General features: G+C 37.0%; 1 protein-coding gene across 1 annotated transcript in view; it reads left to right on the top strand.

Annotated features, from left to right (window-relative positions):
* ERP44 (endoplasmic reticulum protein 44) overlaps positions 1-17842 on the top strand; it is a 71670-nt gene extending 53828 nt beyond the window's left edge. The window contains exons 8-12 of the mRNA XM_081969788.1: positions 6529-6645; positions 9854-9965; positions 10468-10609; positions 13399-13501; positions 17140-17842. Of these exons, the coding sequence (XP_081825914.1) occupies positions 6529-6645; positions 9854-9965; positions 10468-10609; positions 13399-13501; positions 17140-17241 (576 nt within the window). The 3' untranslated portion in view covers positions 17242-17842. The remainder of the gene's footprint in view (positions 1-6528; positions 6646-9853; positions 9966-10467; positions 10610-13398; positions 13502-17139) is intronic.
* Positions 17843-20017: the final 2175 nt, after the last annotated feature.

Genomic DNA, 20017 nt, shown 5'->3' with positions numbered 1-20017 from the left:
TCTCATGTTTAACGGTGTTTGGTGTACATGTATATTGTGTTTGCTCAAATTTAACCCACAAATTAGCAAAAATGAGTAGGAAACAGACGTTGTTAGAAAGTTTCCTTGGGAAAAAGAAAAGGCCCAGTGAAGAGACAGAAGAAGAGCCTTCAACATCAAAGAAACATAAAACTTTTAACAGACAATACCATGAGTCCTACTTGAAATATGGATTTATCGGGACAGGTGATTCCCACAAACCAACCCCGCTCTGCATAGTTTGCACAACCAGTTCTCTAACAAGGCAATGAAACCTTCAAAGTTGCTTCGCCACTTGAACGCCAAGCACCCTGGATTAAAAGACAAACCCCTGGAGTATTTTGAAAGAAAAAAATGGGAACACGAAGGACAGAAGATATTTATGAGGGCCACCACATCAATAAAGGAGAATGCACTGATAGCATCATATTTGGTGGCTAACCGTATTGCTAAGGTTAAAAAGCCATTCACTATCAGTGAAGAATTGATCTTGCCCTCCACTAAAGACATTTGCTGTGAACTTCTAGGACAGGCTGCTGTGGAAAAGATAGCACATGTGCCTTTGTCGGCTACCACTGTGACTAGGCGCATTGAGGAAATAGCCGAAGACATTGAGACACAATTGTTGGAGAGGATTAATACATCACCATAGTACGCATTCCAGGTACAGATATCGACAACAAGGCAATACTACTTGTTTATGTGTGATATCTATATCAGGAGGATGTGCATGAGGATTTCTTATGTGCACTATCTTTGCCAACCAACACCGCAGGAGCAGAACTGTTCAAGTCACTGGATGGTTATATATCAGGACAACTAAAATGGTCCTTTTGTGTCGGCATATGCACAGACGGAGCTGCTGCCATGACCGGACAACTGTCTGGTTTAACTGCTCGGATTAAGTAGGTTGCACCTGAGAGTGAATCTATGCATTGTATCATTCACAGGGAAATGCTGGCAAGCCGAAAAATGTCACCGGAATTTAACAGCGTATTGATTGATGTCGTTAAAGTTATTAACCACATCAAAGCACACATCCTTAACTCGAGCCTGTTTGAGCAGCTTTGTGAGGAGATGGATGCAGAGCACAGATGCCTTTGCTTATACACAGAAATAAGATGGTTATCCAGAAGAAAATAGCTAACCAGAGTATTTGAATTACAAGAGCCATTGCAAAGATTTCTTTCAGAAAAGAAGTCACTGCTGGCAGCACATTTCAGTGACAAGGTATGGGTCGCAAAACTGGCTTACCTGTGTGACATATTCAGCCTGCTCAATGAACTCAATCTGTCCCTTCAGGGGAAAATGACAACTGTTTTCAAGTTGGTAGACAAAGTAGCTGCATTTAAAGCCAAACTGGAGTTGTGGGGACAGCGCGTGAACAGAGGCATTTTGGACATGTTTCAGACATTAGCGGGGATTTTAGGCGAGACTGAGCCTGAGCATTCATTCTCCCAGTTGGTGCACGATCACCTGTCTTTGCTTTTAAAAGAGTTCGAGCGCTACTTCCCAACCACAAAAGACCCACCAACTGGTAAGGAATGGATCCGTGACCCATTTGTCAACAAACCAGGCGAATCTAGCATGTCTGTGCAAGAAGAAGATCAACTGCTGGAGATTGCAAATGATGGGGGCCTTAAAACTATGTTTGAGACAACAACTCTGCCGGTGTTCTGGATTAAAGTCATGGCGGAATACCCGTGAGATTACCACCACAGCACTTAAATCCCTATTGCCATTTCCGACATCCTATCTGTGTGTAGCGGGGTTTTCTGCAGTGACAGCAAATGTTAAATCACTTTATATTCCTTTTTTGGTGTAACTGTTTTATTTTGAAGGCAGGTTTAAATACAATTAAATTTAAATTATTAAATCAAAACAATCTAAAATATAAACAATCAATGTCCCCCCCCTCAGCGGGCCGCAGTAAAATTATCAAATGTTGACCGGTCCGCGGCGATAAAAAGGTTGGGGACCACTGTATTACGTGGATGACACTTTTGCCATCCTCATCTGCATTGGACTAGAAGAGACACATCATCTACTCAACAAGGTATTTACTGGGATCAGTTTTACATGTGAGGAGGAAAAGGAAAGACTCCCCTTCCTAGATATTGACATAAGGAGACAAGATAATGGCGAATTAACAACCTGCATATACTGAAAATCCACACACACAGACCAAATTCTAAATTTCACAAGCAGCCACCCCATTGCACACAAGAAGAGCTGCATCCAGACCTTTTTCAAACGAACCAAAACACACTGCAGCACCGAGTCATTAAAAAAAGCAGAAGAGAAACATCTTTTCAATGTTTTCCTTCACAATGGCTATCCCAAAAATTTCATAATACGAACCTTGTCATCCAAACCCTGACAAAATACACAGCCAACCACAACACAAAAATAAGTCCTACCATACATCAAAGGAACATCCAAAATGGCTCCCAGAATACTGCAACCCCTGGGAATAATGATAGCTCACAAACCCACATTTATGCTCAAAAAGAGCTATTTAAAGTCAAAGGCAAACTACAAAAGAAAGACAACAGCAACCTAGTATACAAATTCAGTTGCAACGATTGTAACCAATTCTATGTGGGACAAACTAGAAGGCAATTGAAAACAAGACTTGATGAACATTAAGTAGCAGTTAAACTGCATGACCAAAAATCCCTGATCTCACACCACATTAATAATAAACAACACCAGTTAGATTGGGAAGGAACAAAAATCATTGGCTATGCTAGCACTCCCCACACACCGTGATTTTGTTCAGACCTGGTATTCTTACAAAGGAGCAATTAACAAGCATAGTGATGCAACATGAATATTTCAGAAATCAGACCATTCGAACAACCAATCAACAAGAGAACCAATCAGCTGCTCACAATTTAAATATATCTCTAAACTATATTGATCAACTGCCTACACTGGCACACAAGACATTTGTAAGCTAAGGAGGAATAGGACAAGAAAATTCTACTGATGGTGTTACCTAGTCTGGTAATGAAACATTCAGAAAATAAATTGAATTTAAAATCTGAGCTACAAGTATTTTCTATTATTTCCTTAGTTTGTGCCCAAATTGGGAAAGTATTAATTCACATCTCTTGAATGCAAGTCAGATAATTATTTATGCTTAGGCATACCTAGATGGCCCATCTCAGTCACTCAGATAATTAGCTAACAATTAAGAATGTAATCCAGAAAGTCCCCTATCCTTTTTCTTAGCTTTCTTTTGGGGATTTTAGAAATTTGCATTTTGGCATGAAGCCTTCATAGGAAAATAAATTAAAACACAATGACCCCCTGCCAATTTACTTCTGTTTCCTAATTATTTCCATTTTCAGATAATCCCATTATACTTAATCTCTGGATGGATATAGTGAAAATCAGTTCAATTATTCAATTTCTTGAACAATTATTGTTTAAAAGTATCTTTTAAAAAAATATTATTGTTTTAAATAAACAAAAAAAGAATCATCCTTCATTACATCCTGTCAAAAGCATGTCGATTGGTTACAAATAGTTTTCGTGCGTTTCTATCATAATTTTTACATATATTTCCTTCCCATTGAATAGTACATTTTACATCAAAAATCTTCATGTATTTTACTGTCAATACACCACCATTCTCATTTAGCTAAAATTGTTTAAACATGCTTTTATCTGATATCATTTACATTCAAAAACACAACCACCCCCTGGCATTCATTGGCAATCTCAACAAACCTCCTGTAACATTACATCTTATAACATATTCCAAAAGAAAAAAATCAATTAATAAAATAACTAAGCATTTCCCTCTCCTCCTCCTCCCAATTCACCATTTAAAGCTTTTATACAATTGTTTTTACCAATGCCAACACATATAAATATCATTAAACATTATCTGTTAACATTTCTTTGGTTATTATTGTAACTAATTAAGAATTATTTATTATGTATATCACATCTCCTCTCATTCGGCCCAAGAAAACTTTCATTTTTATACATAATAAACAAGGATTTGTTAATAAGATTTATAAGTCTTTTTCCCAGGTCCCAATTTGCAATTTATATCCAGATGGCTTTTACTAGTCAAAATCATTATTTCATTACTATTATCATTATTATTATAGATAACTAAGGATTATTTACTGTTTATGTCACCCCTCCTCCCGTTAGACCCAAGAAAAATTTACTTCTTTATAACAAAATCTAGACCAAAGTTTATTGTTAACATTCATTTTAAAAAAATTTCCCCCACAGGTCCCAATTTGCTATTTATATCCAAGTTGTTTTAACTGATTAGAGTTATTATTTCATTGTTATTGTCTTAATGTATTACTTTTAAACGAATAAACATTTAAAAACAATCTTTAAAAAATCTATAAAATATTAAGGTTCCTACCTATTAATCACCAAAAATTAATTAAATTTGTTATCATCAACATTCATTATCAACCTGTATCTTTCCAGTAAAAAAAGAATCTTGTCTCTTTTGCCAGTTGTTGTGTCAATCTTCTTATTAATTCCTTTATAAAGTTTTTATAAACTTCTCTCCGCACTTTTTTGCTTGAAAGATCTCTCAAAAAACCTCGTTGCCCTTGAACTGGTATTAAAATTAGCATGTCTTTGATTAAACATATTTCTGAAACAGTTTCTCTTCTTAGTTCCATCATCATAACTTTTCCCCCCCTCTGTATCTTGAAGAAAGGAATGGAGCTCCTGCATATCAAATTCACTTTTCCATATTCCCTTCTTTCCGTTTTCACCTAGGTTTGCTCCATCATTAAATTCATCTGTTATCTTATCCTTATCTTCTTCATCTTCATTCATTTCTTTATTTTTTGGGACTCCAACTCCATCATCCTTTATTGTAGGAGATAGTAGTCTATCCAACTTCTTATGAAATCTCTCAGATCTTTCCGATAACTTTTTAATTTCAAACAACAAATCTTGAGGACATCAGTGTTCCCTCATTTTTTCCCTCAGGAAAAAAAAAGAATTTTCTTCCCTTGCCAAGAGTGTTTTTTTAAAAAAGGCACCTGTAAAAACAACCGTACCCTTGGCTTCTTATCAAATTGCACAGATAAGTTGCAAAGCTCTCCGTTACAGCGCCAGTGAAATCGGAGACAGAGAGAGCAAATGATACATTGTTTCAAAGAGGAAAAAAAAACCCAAGTTCTTACTTCCGAATGGCAGATTCAATTCTTCTTCTATTTATCTCAAGCTTATGGAAAACAATAATCTTTAAAAGTCTTTAATGAAAATTAATGAGAAGTAGTAAGAAGAATTATTAGAATAAAAAAGGTTTTAGTTCCAGCCAACAGATAAAGCGGCAGAAAATAGGAGAAAAAAACCGTTCACTTACGAAGAGAAACAAAAAGTATTACAGTCACTTTAATCCACAAAACATTGTTAACAGGAAAAAAAAGAAATAAAAACTTTCCAAGGCACTCCAATAAAGATAAATTCCGCCGCTTTATTCTTTGCTTAAAGGACTAATTTATCTTTTTTTTAAAAATCCCTTTGGGCAATCATTCTTAAAGAAAAAGCCTCACCAGATGGATTCACTTTCAGCTGCCTTCTTTCCAGAGCCGTCTCCGACTTTGTCAGCACAGGGCTGTCTGTTTATCGCCAGCTTGGAGTGCTTCCCTTAGGTCAATCAGAGACTTTGCGATGTCCCTGAGACCAGCAAGGCTTTGTCTCCCTGTTCGCCATCTCTTCGGGATGGCTTAGGTCCGTTTGGACCATGTGGCAATAAAAGTATCAACAGCGGTCTCGGACAGTCGAGACCGCAAGTTGTCACGTCGTGATGTTGACTATTCTTCCTCTATTCTTTAAAAGTATCTTGATAGTATATATTTATTCAATTTATATCACTATTCATCTATCTGAGAAATACTGGATGGTGAACAAAATAAAAGCATAACATTAAAGTCAAAATGAAACAAAATGAAGATCACTGTAGAATTTCTACTTATCATATACATTCATGCCAGAGGTCCAACAACAAACATCCACCTGTACTTTGGTATTTACTTCTATAGCAATCATTTTTTTCAAAAAAGCAAAATGAAGAATTTGCAATATGTTACAATAATATCTATGTTTAATTTATAAATCAAACATTGCCAAATAAATTTATATTTGGCATCATTTAAAGAAGGCTAGATTTCAGTGCTCATGTTTCTAAATAGTATGATATGGTGAACCCTTGTGCCATTTGTTATAGCGTGTTGGTGTTAACTATGAGTGATGCTGTGAGTTTTCAAGCCACTGAAATAATGCTACTGACTGTTGCTGACTGTAGTATGGAAGCATTTTGTATTGGGCTGCTACGGGCCACAAAGTTTCTAACAGAACACCATATAGTACCTTGTGATATGGCCTCTTAGTTATACTTAGTTTGTTTGTCAAATTTAGATACTGCCTATCTTACCTTTGGGGATTATAATATCAATTATACTATTTCTTCTATGTTAATTTATGCTTAATTTTAAAATCATGTTTTAACAGGAAAATGCTCCAGATATGGTTTACTTGGGTTCTATGACTAATTTTGACTTGGCTTATGCATGGACTCAGGACAAATGTGTTCCTCTTGTTCGTGAAATTACATTTGAAAATGGAGAGGTAAAGACTATCTGGTTATTCAGGCCTTTTATTGAAGGATAAATGGTTATAAATGAAATTAATTTAGTTCAAGATTAAGTGTCAAATGCCTTTCATTACTTTATAAAGCAACTTACTTTAACCTTTTAGGAAGATAAACCAAACCTAGAATTTTTAACCAAAGCACTATAAAAAATGTGCCACCGACAGATAAACTAATTCTCAAACATTTTGCATATTTTTGTCACTATATCCTGAATGACTTTATTTATTTTCATATTTTGTATCAATTAAACATAGTCTACCAGGACAGATTTGATTTTGAATTTCACAATTGGCTTAACCATTGGTGGCATATTTTTCAAAAAAAATTATTTTGATTTATCTGTGAATATATACTGATACTATAAAAATATATTACTGAATACTCACATATATGCCCATCCATGGACAAATCAAACCCAATCTGTGTGTATTTTGTAACCTAAAATTCTAAGTTTATCCACATATATATATATAGAGAGAGAGTATTTATGCATTCTCAGAATATCCTTCCCTGCCTAAGTTGTCAACTAATAAAAATTACAGTGTGAGCTTCAAAATAGAAAATTCCTTCTCAGAAGTAGGTAGATAAAAGTATTAAGCAATATGACGATGATGTTTGTTATACCTGGAAATCCAGTGTGGATGGTTGTTACCCATACAGATAGAAATGCTGCTTTAGATATGTTTGAGCAGCAGTGTAAATGCTGAACAAAATGCAGAAATCTAAATGCTCTTTATTTGGTTATCTGCCAGTTGTGATTATTTTTTTAGTATTTTTCAGAATTTAAGACATCAAAAACATATTTCTTTTTGTATCTGATATTCTGTATTTCTCTTTGTTACTCCAATCTTTCATTTCTGTGAGAGAGGGAGGGGGGGAAAACCAAGCAATTTGTATAAGCAATCTCCCCCCTTGCAACATAGAGAGATCAGAGAGGTCACCTTATGCTGACTGTAATAGTGATTACATGGCTAAGGGCGCTAAAAAATTGTGAATTCCTGAATTGGTTGTAAAGGTTCCACCCCCACCCCCACCCCCCAAGGACTGTCATAAATTTGAGTTCTCACTGGATTAGGCATTCTGTAAGTGAGAAATATAAGAATTTGGGGGAGCAATTTGAAATGGTTTTTTTTCATTTGAGAAGGGATTTATGAGTGGGTAGGAAGGTGATATTCCTATTGCCTATGCATTTTGAGAAATCTATACAGGTAATCCTCGATTTAACAACTATAATTGGGACTGGGAATTCAGCCATAAGTTGTAAGTCATTATGGCTATAAATGAAAGCACCTATGTAACCAGAAATAATTTCATGCTTTTGTTTTGTGATGGTCATTAAAGGAATCCATTCATTTAAATAGCCAATTATGTTGGAAACTAGAAAAAATAATCATAAATCACAGTCGTGTGACTGTGGAGCACTGGCTGACCTACCCAACATACAGTTACACAACTGTGGAGTGTGCATGTGAGACCACTAATAATGGCCAGAGTGCCTCTACAAGCCATAAAACACCCTTTCCGTAGCCATCATAACTTTAAAGAGTGGTTCCTAATTTGCACCCTCCTCACACAGCCATCGCTTGATCTACCTGCCCAATTTCCCACCTTCCCTTTTTAGAGAAAGTGGTAGAAAAGTTAGTTGCTTGGCAGCTTCAGTGGGTTCTAGATGACGTGGATTATTTGAATCCCTTTCAGTCAGTATTCTGCCCCGGTTATGGGACAGAAACAGCATTTGTCGCACTTGTGGATGATCTTTGGCGAGAACAGGATTGGAGTAGTACAACCATCCTTGCTCTCCTTGACCTCTCAGCAGCCTTCAATAGCATCAACTATGATTGTACCCAAGTAATGCTGTTGTTGCCATCTGACAGTGCCTGGAGGCTATTGGGGCCTAGATGGCCTTTGGCTGAACCCTGGTAAGACCAAATGGCTTTTGATGCATGAAGCTTCAATATCCAGGACTTTAAACCAATTCTGGATGGGATTGCACTATCTTGGACAGACCCAGTCTGCATTTTGGTGATTCTCTTAGACTTGCAACTCCAGCTCGAAGAGCAGAGGACAGTTGCAACTAGGAGAGCTTTTGCACAACTTGAGTTGTGTACCTATTGTGGCCTTTTCGGGATCAGGAATCCAGTGTTCAGTCATTCAAGCCCTGGTCACCCCAGCTTGGACTACTGCAATGTATCTACATGCGGCTACATTTCAATAGCATTCAGAAACTTTAACTGGTGCAGAGGGTGGAGGCATGAGCAATCTTTGCAGCTCCTAGAGTGGCCCATGTTACACTATTGTTCTGGGAGTTTCACTGGCTGACATTTTGCTTCCATGTGCAATTCAAGGTGTTGGTTATTACCTATAAAGATCTGCATGGCATGAGAACTATCTCATTCCTGTTTGAGGAGCCCCAGCGGTACTGGCAGAGGAGGCATGCTTCAGATCCTGTTAGTCAAGGAATTGACTGTCCAGGAGAAGAGCCTTCTTTGTTGCATCCCCACCCCTTTAGAACATCTTGCTCTGTGAGGTGAGACTGGCTTACACTCTTCTGACCTTCTGCATGAGCCTGAAGACCTGGCTCTGTCAGTTGGCTTGGGGAGCTAATGGGAGAGTACCACACTAGAGGAGGTTGATAAACTAACAGCAGCTCTCACTTCCTCCCACCCCCCAGTACATTCTGCTCTCTTCCTCTCTATCTTTGAATATAAAGATTATAACGTGTTTTAAGTTATTACCTGTATTTTTATTGCAAATTTATTGTGATTTTACACATTACATTTACATATACATTTATGGTTTGGTTTTGATATTGTAAGCCGCCCAGAGTCACCTTGCAGCGAGATGGGTAAAAACAATTTAATAAATGAATAAAATGACTGGTTGTAGGTTGAGGATTATTTCTATACCAAATAGGATATATAGTTTTGCTTTCTTGAGGGAATTAACATTAAGCATTAATAAATATATAGAATTATTTTTGACAGGAATTTTTAATTAATTGTTTATTTCTTTTGAATTATTGAGCATAAAAATCTTTAATTAAATTGGTGAGATACTGTAATAATTTCTGATTTATCGGTCGTAATGTAATTCCTTATTAAAAGTGTATGAGTACACAGCTAAAACATTAACTAAAAACTAGTTGAAAACTGATAGTCTATTCATATTTTTCTTTTTACATAGGAATTGACAGAAGAGGGTCTTCCTTTCCTTATACTCTTTCATATGAAAGATGATACAGAAAGTTTAGAAAGGTTCCAGCAGGAAGTTGCACGGCAGTTAATAAGTGAAAAAGGTAGATGTTTGCTGTAATTATGTATATATATATATAGATAGATATACGTATATTGTATTATGTCTTATAATTAATTGAATTAGGTGTTAGGCTAAGTTGGCAAAATCATTAGTTTTCTCTCATGCACAAGAATGATTATTGATATTGTGTTTTCTTATTAGTGTAAGAAATTACATTATTAGTGTAATATTACAGCTTAATACTCTTACTACTGAAAAAAATAAGGTTTATTCTTGTGCCCATTTTTTTTTGGAAAGTCAGTTAACTTTTTAAAAGTTCTCTGAAGAGCTAGTTCTAAATAAATTTATACTCCTAAAATTGTTTTTCCTGAAACAGCATCTTTAACATATTTATGTTAATACAAAATGATCTTATCAACACCTTTTGTATATTCAAAATACTTTTACCCCAAGCTAGGTATTTACATATATTGTGGTAATTTACCTATATGTACTTATATTACATTCTCTAAAAATCCTAAAATTTGCTTCTGAATTTCAAGGTACAATAAACTTTTTACATGCTGATTGCGACAAGTTCAGACATCCTTTGCTCCACATTCAGAAGAGTCCAGCAGATTGTCCTGTTATTGCTATTGATAGTTTTAGACATATGTATGTTTTTTCAGACTTCAGTGATTTGGCGTGAGTACATGTTTCCTTTCATCTTGGTCATATAAAGTTAGAAAGGAAGGGAGAGGGTAAAAACTTTTTTGTATCATAAAAATTAGTCTCGAGACATTTTTTCATAGAAAGATTTCCTTGGAGTAAAGTTTTGGAAGATTTGGTTATAGTTGGGATTTGGGCAGAATTACTGCATACTTATTTACATACACTGCTTACATTCTTCAGCTCATCCTTACTACTTTTAAGGAGAGGAAGTAAGTAAATGTGGATAGTAATAAACTATCTTTTATGGGATTATTTATTGATTTATGGGATTTATCTCTGCTGCAATAAAGGAGATTCTCAGCAACTTCAATACAAAGTAATAAAATGTCTACTCTAAAATTGAAAATATAACATACAAATTTTAACGTGAGTAGCGCTGTAATTGATGGTATCAATTCAAGTTTTGATACTTTATGAGAAGCTTAATTTTTAACAGTTTATAGAAAGCCAACCCTGCAGGGCAAATCAAATCCCTAGGGGCTTACTTTTGCTAAGTGCAGACACTTCAATTGTAAAACAGTGCTTGTGAGCCTCATTCACGTTATAAAAATGTGTAACCATTACAAGGTTCTTCCAGGTCATATGTTGAGGATAATCTGTTTATTTGTTTCATTATATTTTTATAGCTACCCATCTCACAAAACATGATTCTGCGCAGCGTACAATAAAAACAAGCCATAAAATAAATATTATTTTTAAAATTTTGTAATTAAAAACAAAAATTAGTATTATTCTTAATAGAAATTGTAATAGAAGGTTTGATGTTATAGATAATGTAGCCACCTCACCTCAAGAGTATTGCTTAGAATGCAGTACTGAAGGCTAACTCTGCATCCCACTGCCCACTGGGAACCAATTCTGACTGATTCAAGGTTGACTCAGCCTTCCATTTTTCCGAAGATGGTAAAATGAAGACCCAGATTATTGGGGGCAATATGCTGACATTGTAAATTGCTTAGAGAGGACCGTAAAGCCCCATGAAGTGATCTATAAGTCTACTTACTATTGCTAATGTTAATTGGCCATTTCTTGAAGATAATCAAACTTGTTGACCCAACCATGTTTTGAGGGACTTCTGGAAAGATGTTAAGCATGGAGCCATTCTCACAAGAGGAGGGAGCATGTTAGAAATGGCCTGCCTCCTGAATTCACCAGATATAATGCTTTTGTACACAAGACCCATAACATACCTCTTCTGCCAGACCTGGTGGGATGGGATGGTGTAATTGGGGAGCTAGGTGAAGGTGAGTCGGTTACCAGAATCTTAAATGTGACAAAGGGGATATGATATGAGATGCTTCAAAAGCAGAAACATTTTACAGGCCATAAAGCCTCTGTTTCAGACCTGGGATAATTTTAAAATCTAAAAAACTGGTCATAAGTCTTGGATTTACTTGTACTGTACATTAACTATGGAAAACAATTCTGCATTCATCTGCAAATGATCATATCAATCCACCATTGTGCTCAGTAATATCAGTCCACCATTGTGCTTGAGTTTGCAGAGGAGAATCACTTTAAGCTGCTCCCAATTCCCCACCTTTAGTCTCTCAAAACATATGCCATTGCATCTGAAATATTATATCTTCGTAATTATTTTTCTAAGCAGATTTTCCAAACAAAGCAGTAGATAGAAACAGCTACCCTATTTACTTTGCAAGAATGGCTTCAAGTCTTTACAGAAGAAAAATTTAAAGTTACAGATAATTTCTGGAGGTTGATGCTGAGCTTTGAGTATGCCATTTCTTATTTAAAATTGTTTAGAAAACAAACAAACACTGAAGCAGGAAGGTTTACACACACCAGAGAAGTGTTTGTGGACAGATTTGATAATTTGCTTAATTAATTCCCGTTTCTACGTACTTAATATACTAGTTGAGGTTTTTTTTAATTCTTGGAATTCTGGTAGTTCCAATTTTATCTTCATATAGTCTTTGGTATGTGGGAAAATAAGTTATCTCAGAAGAAATTTAAATTAATGTACTTTTAGCATTCATTTCTGTGCCTGCAATTACTTAAGCAGGAGAGCTTTCAGAAATGTTTTTTATCAATATAACTTACAGATAGTCGTTTGTATTTATAAACTCTGCATTTGGCACCTACTGTTCTCTGCAATATTGTGGTGAGCAGGGGGTTGAAGGTAGCAGGCAATGAAATTATTGGGCAGCTCAGCTCTATGGGGATTAATGAAGTGGCAAAAAGCTTGCTGTGCTTTCAGGCAATGGCAAAAAGAGAGAGAGAGAGATAGTAACCTTAAAATATCTTGAATGTGTTAAATAGGGTTAATATGATTTAAGTAAGATTCATATTTTTTTTATTTAGATTTTGAACAAATCTCTTGAATTCAGGGTAAAGCCTCCTATCTTCTGCTTAAGCTATGGAATAGCCTTGCAGGGGAATACTGAATTTCCTCTATTTGCCTGCTTTTAAATAACTTTTAAATTAAAAACCATATTGAGATATAAAGAATGTTGGCTTAATTTACCTGACAATGTTTTTAAAAAGTCATCCTTAAATTTGCTCTTTATCTTGGTATCTTAGCATGCACTATATTTTATTATTGCAATCATTTTTAATTGGCTAGTCTAGGCTTCATTATGTATGTGCCAACTACTATACCTCTTAAGATGATCATGGGATTGACTATGGACTGAGATGATTTGATGATTCTGATATCTTTATTATATGGCACTTTGAGTTGAATCTTATGCTATCTAAGGTGCATTGTTTAATATTGCTTAAAATGTGATATATCTTTTCAGTGTTCCTGGTAAACTCAAACAATTTGTACTAGATTTGCACTCTGGAAAATTGCACAGAGAGTTTCATCATGGTCCAGATCCAACAGATGTAGCACCTGGTCAGGTAAGAAAGAAAGCATTCCAATACATCTGCATTAAGAGAAAATTGGAATTTTTCAATGTGCAAATAAAGTTTTCATTTCTCCAACAAAGCTTGAGCATCACCACCAAAGTGCAATCCTCAAGCGTTTTGGCAGTGAGAAAGGCCCAGAAGAGTGCACACAGCTCTTTGGGCCTCCTTTATTTATCACTGAAGCCATCCTCAAGTGGTTCCTTGGTGAAAAAGGAGGCCCCAAAGAGCATGCACGATCCTCCAGACCTTCCTTTTTCATCACCGAAGCCATCAAACAGTTTGATGGCAAGAAAGGAGGCCCAGAAAACTGTGCATGCTCTTCTGGGCCTGCTTTCTCACCGTCAAACTGATTGAGGAAGGCTTTGGCAATGAAAAAGGAGGGAGCAGGCAAAGAAACAGGCTGGAGAGTGACAGATCTTCGTCAGGTAAGTGACTCAGCACAGCAGGATGGGAGGGAGCAATTGTGGGAACCCCAGGGGAGGGAGAATGAAATATCTGTGTGTGGAGGAGGCCTTGGGTGGTCTGAAGCAGGTGGCATGTTCCATCACTAGGCTCACCATTGCCTTCCCCACCCCAAGGTACCTTCCGTGCACTTAATGAGGCGTTCATTTGATTATCGAATGTGTGAGCGAAAGGAGGACGTGATTGCATTCAAGCTATGAGGTTCACTCCTACAAATCCTCAGGTTATGAATGGAATGGACAGATTCCATTACATTCGTAACTCGAAGACTACCTGTATAACAAACTGGATGGGGTGTTTTGTTCTTTTATTCTTTTGCTCTAGTTTCTTTTTCTGCTTATAACCATCTGTATGTCATGTTAATTGTTCAGCATCCACCTGGATTTCAAAAAGATGGATGTTATAAACTCAGAACAATGTTAAATTGGATTCCCTGACAGGAGAACTAATAGGAAAAATAAAAACAGCACAAGAAACTCATGCTGGTCACATAAAATGTTCAGTGAAATCTGAAAACAAGAAGGGAACTCGGGGAATTTGGAAGGAAAAGTTAGCAACTGGTGTCAGAAAAGCTAAAATAATACCTATAAAAAAACCAAAATGAATCTTCCAGAATATTCAAAATAAAAGAAATTTAAAGATTCCAGATACTATCTGCTCAGTGAATAAGGTAAAAGACTAACTGGAGAAAAGGAAAAGATAGTATTAATCAAGCCCTGTTTTGGCTCTTGTCTTTTCCAATACAAGGGCATTATTCCATGAGACAGTTGTGAAGAGTATGGTTGAAATTTGTATTTTTATGTCATTGTTATGTCTCTTGGATGTGTGGAGATACAAATATCCTGCAGAGAAAGAATATGCCTACTACTCTTCAGTTCATTAAAGTAATGGAAGGATAGATATGTGTTGGATTTCCAATTCAAGTCGAGATCCAGTTATTAGCCTTTTGCACTACCTTATTTCCCCGAAAATACGACAGGGTCTTATATTTTTTTAACCCACGAAATATGGCCTTGGGCTTATTAGAGGGGGAGGGCTTATTATTTTTCAGGTGCAGGAAGCAGCAAGCCCACCAGCCCCACCCTCTCCGTCCCACCATCTGCTTGCCTGCGGCCACAATGACCCAACTTCTCCTTGCATCCTGGACTTTGCCTGCCCTGCTTGCTGGCTGCGGAACAGCTGACTGTGCTGCTCTGGCCTCGCGGGAGGGGGGGGGAGGTGTTCCTGGCAGAACAAATGAACACACACACACACACACACCCTCAAAGGCAGGCACATCCCTTCACTAACTTGCTTTCCAGCTCCACTCTCCGCTCTACGTGTAGGACAAGAAAAGTAGACTCTGTGCACGTGGCAGTGGAGAATGGAGCAGGAAAGCAGGTTAGTGAAGGGATGTGGCTACCTTGGGGGGGGGGGTTAAGGATCTCTCACACACACACACACACACCATCCTTGGGAGCTCTGCACAGACATAGAGAAGGCTTCGGATAGATCATTTGGGGGATGTGCGTCTGCACTGAGATCCCAAGGAAAGAACTATTACCAGGAAAAGGGGGGGGGGGATTTTGCCTCTTATCCTATTCTGAGTCTGTGCTGACCTTCAGAACAGGATAAGAGGAAGGAAAATCTCCCCTCCCCATTTTCAAGCCATTCACAAAAATGCCTCATTCCGAGCTTTCAAGCCTGCAATATGCTAAAGGCTCGTAATGGAACATTTTTGCAAACCGTTTGAAAATATGGAGGGGGATATTCCTGCCTTTCCCCCCTGTTCTGAAGGTCACAGGATAAGAGACAAAATCTTCCCTCCCGCATGCCTTCAATCCTGCAATCCTGGATAATGTGAAGGCTTGGAATGTGGCGTTTTTCAAACCTCTTGAAAATGGGGAGGGGGGATTTCGTCTCTTATGTATCCTGTTCTGACCTTCAGAACAGGGGCAGAGGTAGGAATGTCTCCCTCCCCATTTTCAAGCCATTCGCAAAAACGCCCCATTTTGAGCCTTCAATGTGAATATGCAGGTGAGAAGTGACCTCCTGTAGGCATTAAAATCCATACACTTGGGACATCAGAAGAAGCCCTGCAAGGAGACGCTGCTGCCGAAGTGTGGGAAATCTCCCCCCCCCCAACCTGCAAATCGTCCTTTCAAAGAGGAGTTTCACCAGGACGAAGGCGGCGTTTGTGCCGCCTTCATGCTGGTGAAACTCCTCTTTGAAAGGATGATCTGCAGGAGTGGGTGGGAGATTTCCTGCATTTTGGCAGCAGCGTCTCCTCACATGGTTTCTTCCAATGTCCCAGGTGTATTGATTTCCATGCCTTCTTTTCCTGTTCCATGGATGGAATTGCGAGCTGTGTCTGTCACCGTTTGGCAAGGAGGATATGAGGCATTTGGGTTATGTTGCTTGGGCTCTGGCTTCTTTTGCAGCAGCAATTGGCTGCAAAAGCGACCGGCGTTTGCTGTAGCCAGAGGCCTGAGCGGCACCCGCGAATCAGCTGTTTTGTGAACGGAGCAGCCCAACTGGTCCGATTAAGGGGCCAAGAAGCCCTGAGGTGACAGGGGAAGGGAAGGGCTGCCCCCTGTTCTGGCTAAACCCACCCATTCACTAGGGCTTATTTTAGGGGGAGGGTTTATATTTTTGCCCACCGCGAAAATCTGACATGGCCTTAGTTTCAGGACATGTCATATTTTTGGGGAAACACGGTATCTACCATATGGCTATGGTAGTCCGAGCCCACTGTACAGCTATATCTGGATCTGTTGTACCTACTCAGAACTGTGTCTGTAGTAAATTTGAATGTTTCATTGTCAAATGTTCTCTGTTCAAAACAGGCATGGTAGTACACTTGTTTCAGAACAAATTCAGGGAGGTTCCCCCTCCCCCGCAAGACTATCTTGAAAGTACAGAAATTGCTTTTGTAAAGATGAGCCCCTTTTGTGTTTAAATGGAATTCACATACCTTCTCTGAAACTCTTTCTGCATCCTGCTATCCTGAGTATTATATGTAGCAAGCAATGTAGGAAGCATCAGAGAAGGTGACTTGCCTGAGACAAGAACCTGTTGGACTGGCTTACACTTAGCAACATTATTATTTTGATACCATAACTAATTGGTACTGGGAATCTTTTATTACTTGTTTAGCATTTGTTCTAAAATACTCTTATTCTTTTCAGCCACTCCAGGACATAGTAAGCAGCCCACCAGAGAGTTCATTTCAGAAGCTAGCACCTAGTGGACATAGATACACCTTATTGCGGGAAAAAGATGAACTCTGAAGACTTGAAAACGACGTTCAGTCAGCAGTTGTAACTCCTGTGGGGTGGAAATAGGAAACCTATATTTTCTTAAATTCTGTTTGTTTTATTTTGAATAATATCTTGTTTTTCTGTGCTCCCTGGGGTTTGTAAATATGTGTGGGCCACTTTTGGACAGCATCTTTCCAAAGTTTTTCTTGCTGCAAATTGATGTAAAACTTTTCTAAACAAATGAAAGTGTTGTCAATATCAGCAACATGCTGTTAACTTGCACTATCCAATTAAACAGGACTTCTAGTTTTTCATTGGTGTAATCTGGTGGTATGACTGTCTTATCTTTTTCCTCAAGTGAACATAATTTTGTTAATTTGTTATTGAAGGAATATCCTAAATACTTGGGTGGGGAATAAATTACAATTTTACGGAATTTGTGTGATGCTACCTCACTTACTTTTACCATATAATTCATTTTAAAGTGGGAATGAAATGGAAAAAGTGTTCAGTGGGGCTTAGTCTCATTTGTTGAAGTATTTGTGGCAATTATGGAAAATTGTTAAACATCTTTTAGCTTAAAAAGCATAATCCTAATAAATAGATTTTGGGGGAGTCCCTCCTCACAACCCTTTTATTAGAACTGTCCATTTATTTCTTTTTAAGCAGTTATTAACCTAACCAAATGTTCTCTTATCCCACGACTCTTTATTTAACTCTAATTATGAATACGCATGTTGATGAAGTAATAATTGATAGAAATACCACTGTCTGCAAAACAACATTTTTGTCATTTATATATAGATGCATAATAATATTTTAATGTTCAAAACATTTTGAAACTTTAATAGAAAGTATTAGGAAAAAAAACCATTAGAGGGATATTTTTAAAATCCAGAAGGTGGCAGCATGTGGCCAATCTTGAAAAATGATCTTGTTAATATTTGAATGGTAGACCACCAAGAAATTCCAAGGCTATAGTTAGCCTGAGAAATTGGAAAATACAAGTGGAAGAAAACAATTTCAATATTATCATATTGTTACTGATAAAAATATGTGGTAATGGAATCACACTCAATTTTTAAAAAGTTTTAAATAGAATGATGTTGTTATTGAGTCCTTGGTGTACTCTGAGCTTGGTTGTTACTTTGCAGACATTTCATTACCCATCTAGGTAACATCATTAGTGCTAGTGAATGTGAGAAATGTGAATGGAGTGGGGCAAACCTACTCTTGTGTACAGGCAAACAACAAAGTTTAGAGAGCACCAATTACTTTACAGTTCGGTCTTATGCTACATATATTCTATTCTGTTATTGTTATATTAATTACTTGTTTAATAAAATTTTGAATCTTCAGACTTTAGAACAAAATTACAGTTATAATCAGTCTTCAGTATGTATGCAGTATTGGATAAAACCTTGTTGATGAGGCAGAGGCCAATCAGAATGTGGTTTTTAAAGAGTATGTAATCCTGAAAACACATCCTAATTTATACTATACAGTCAACAAATAACTAAGAGTGTTCCTATTTTCAAGATCAAAGTGTTGTCCTAGAATACATGAAATTACTATATTTCCTTCACAATTAAATAGATTTGAACTACTGATAGTTGTGGATTTCCATAATACAGGGCTAAAATGCTGCCCCTTAATACAGATTATGTTTTCAAAAAAATCAGATTCTTTCTAATATTTTGAATTGACATATTTCTTCAATTACAGCATGCTTTTACTTCTTGTACAGTGTTCATGTGTTAAAATGTATGTTAATAAATAATTATTAGCATTTTTCAACCACTTCCTTCATGCAAACTGTTAAATATCAAATAATTTGAAGAACACAATGCTTACTCAGTAGGCAACACTGCAATTGCTAGTGCCACTGTGTGCATGCTCCAAATAATGTCTTATGAGACACCCAGATTTTTAAAAATTCAAATTTTAGCCTTTTAAAATATTTTTTTAGTTTTGATTCCTGTATCACAGACTGTAACTCACAAGTTGTGAACTACTAAAACCCATGCAGCTAATTATTGAATAAAAAAAAGAAAAAGTTGGACTCTGGAAACCTTCCCCCCCCCCCCCCCCCCAAGAGATCGCAATGTTTTTTTGTTATACATTTGCTAAAAAAAGTGAGCAATAAACTCTTCATTTAATATTAATATAAAAGAAGAATAAAGAACAGTCTGGTGAATTAGTGGCATACATCATTTATTTACGTGTTTGTAAATAAATATATTCAAAGTCCTACATTTTCTCTAATATTTATATCTTTTGTCTAACATGACATCATAGCCTAATTGGTAAAGTGCACTTGGTTTCATCTTCTGCCTTTGAAATTACCCCTTCCACTTTGCAACAGAGTTGTGTTTTTCATATCAGAGTTTTTATGTTGAAAAATACTGATGTTTTCAAATGTTAAATGACAGTGGGTATCTAACTTCGATCTCCAAATTATTTTTGTTCAGGCTGTCCTAGCTATCTCAAAGGTGATTTTTCAGTTGTGATGAAAATTGATAAAGCTTCTTAGATGACAAGCAAAACATTTTGTTCTTTTTCCTCAAGGAAATCCAGTTGCCTCTTTGAGCACCTTTGAGACAATTATGACCTGGTTGATTGAGAATCTACACAGACATGCTATCATAACTACATACCCTTTGGGGTTTTTTGTGAGGACAATGAAAACCATATGGCTTGAACATAATTTTGTGCATCAGAGAGTGAGAATATCACTGCAGGTATCACTGGACCACTGTTGCCAATAAATACCCCTGCAAATAGTTTACAGTAAAGGATGTTAGAA

The sequence above is a fragment of the Natrix helvetica genome (assembly GCF_964273705.1).
Source record: "Natrix helvetica genome assembly, chromosome: Z".
Lineage (NCBI taxonomy): Eukaryota > Metazoa > Chordata > Lepidosauria > Squamata > Natricidae > Natrix > Natrix helvetica.
Note: the sequence above shows the minus strand (reverse complement) of the source record. Positions and strands in the feature narration are given on the sequence as shown.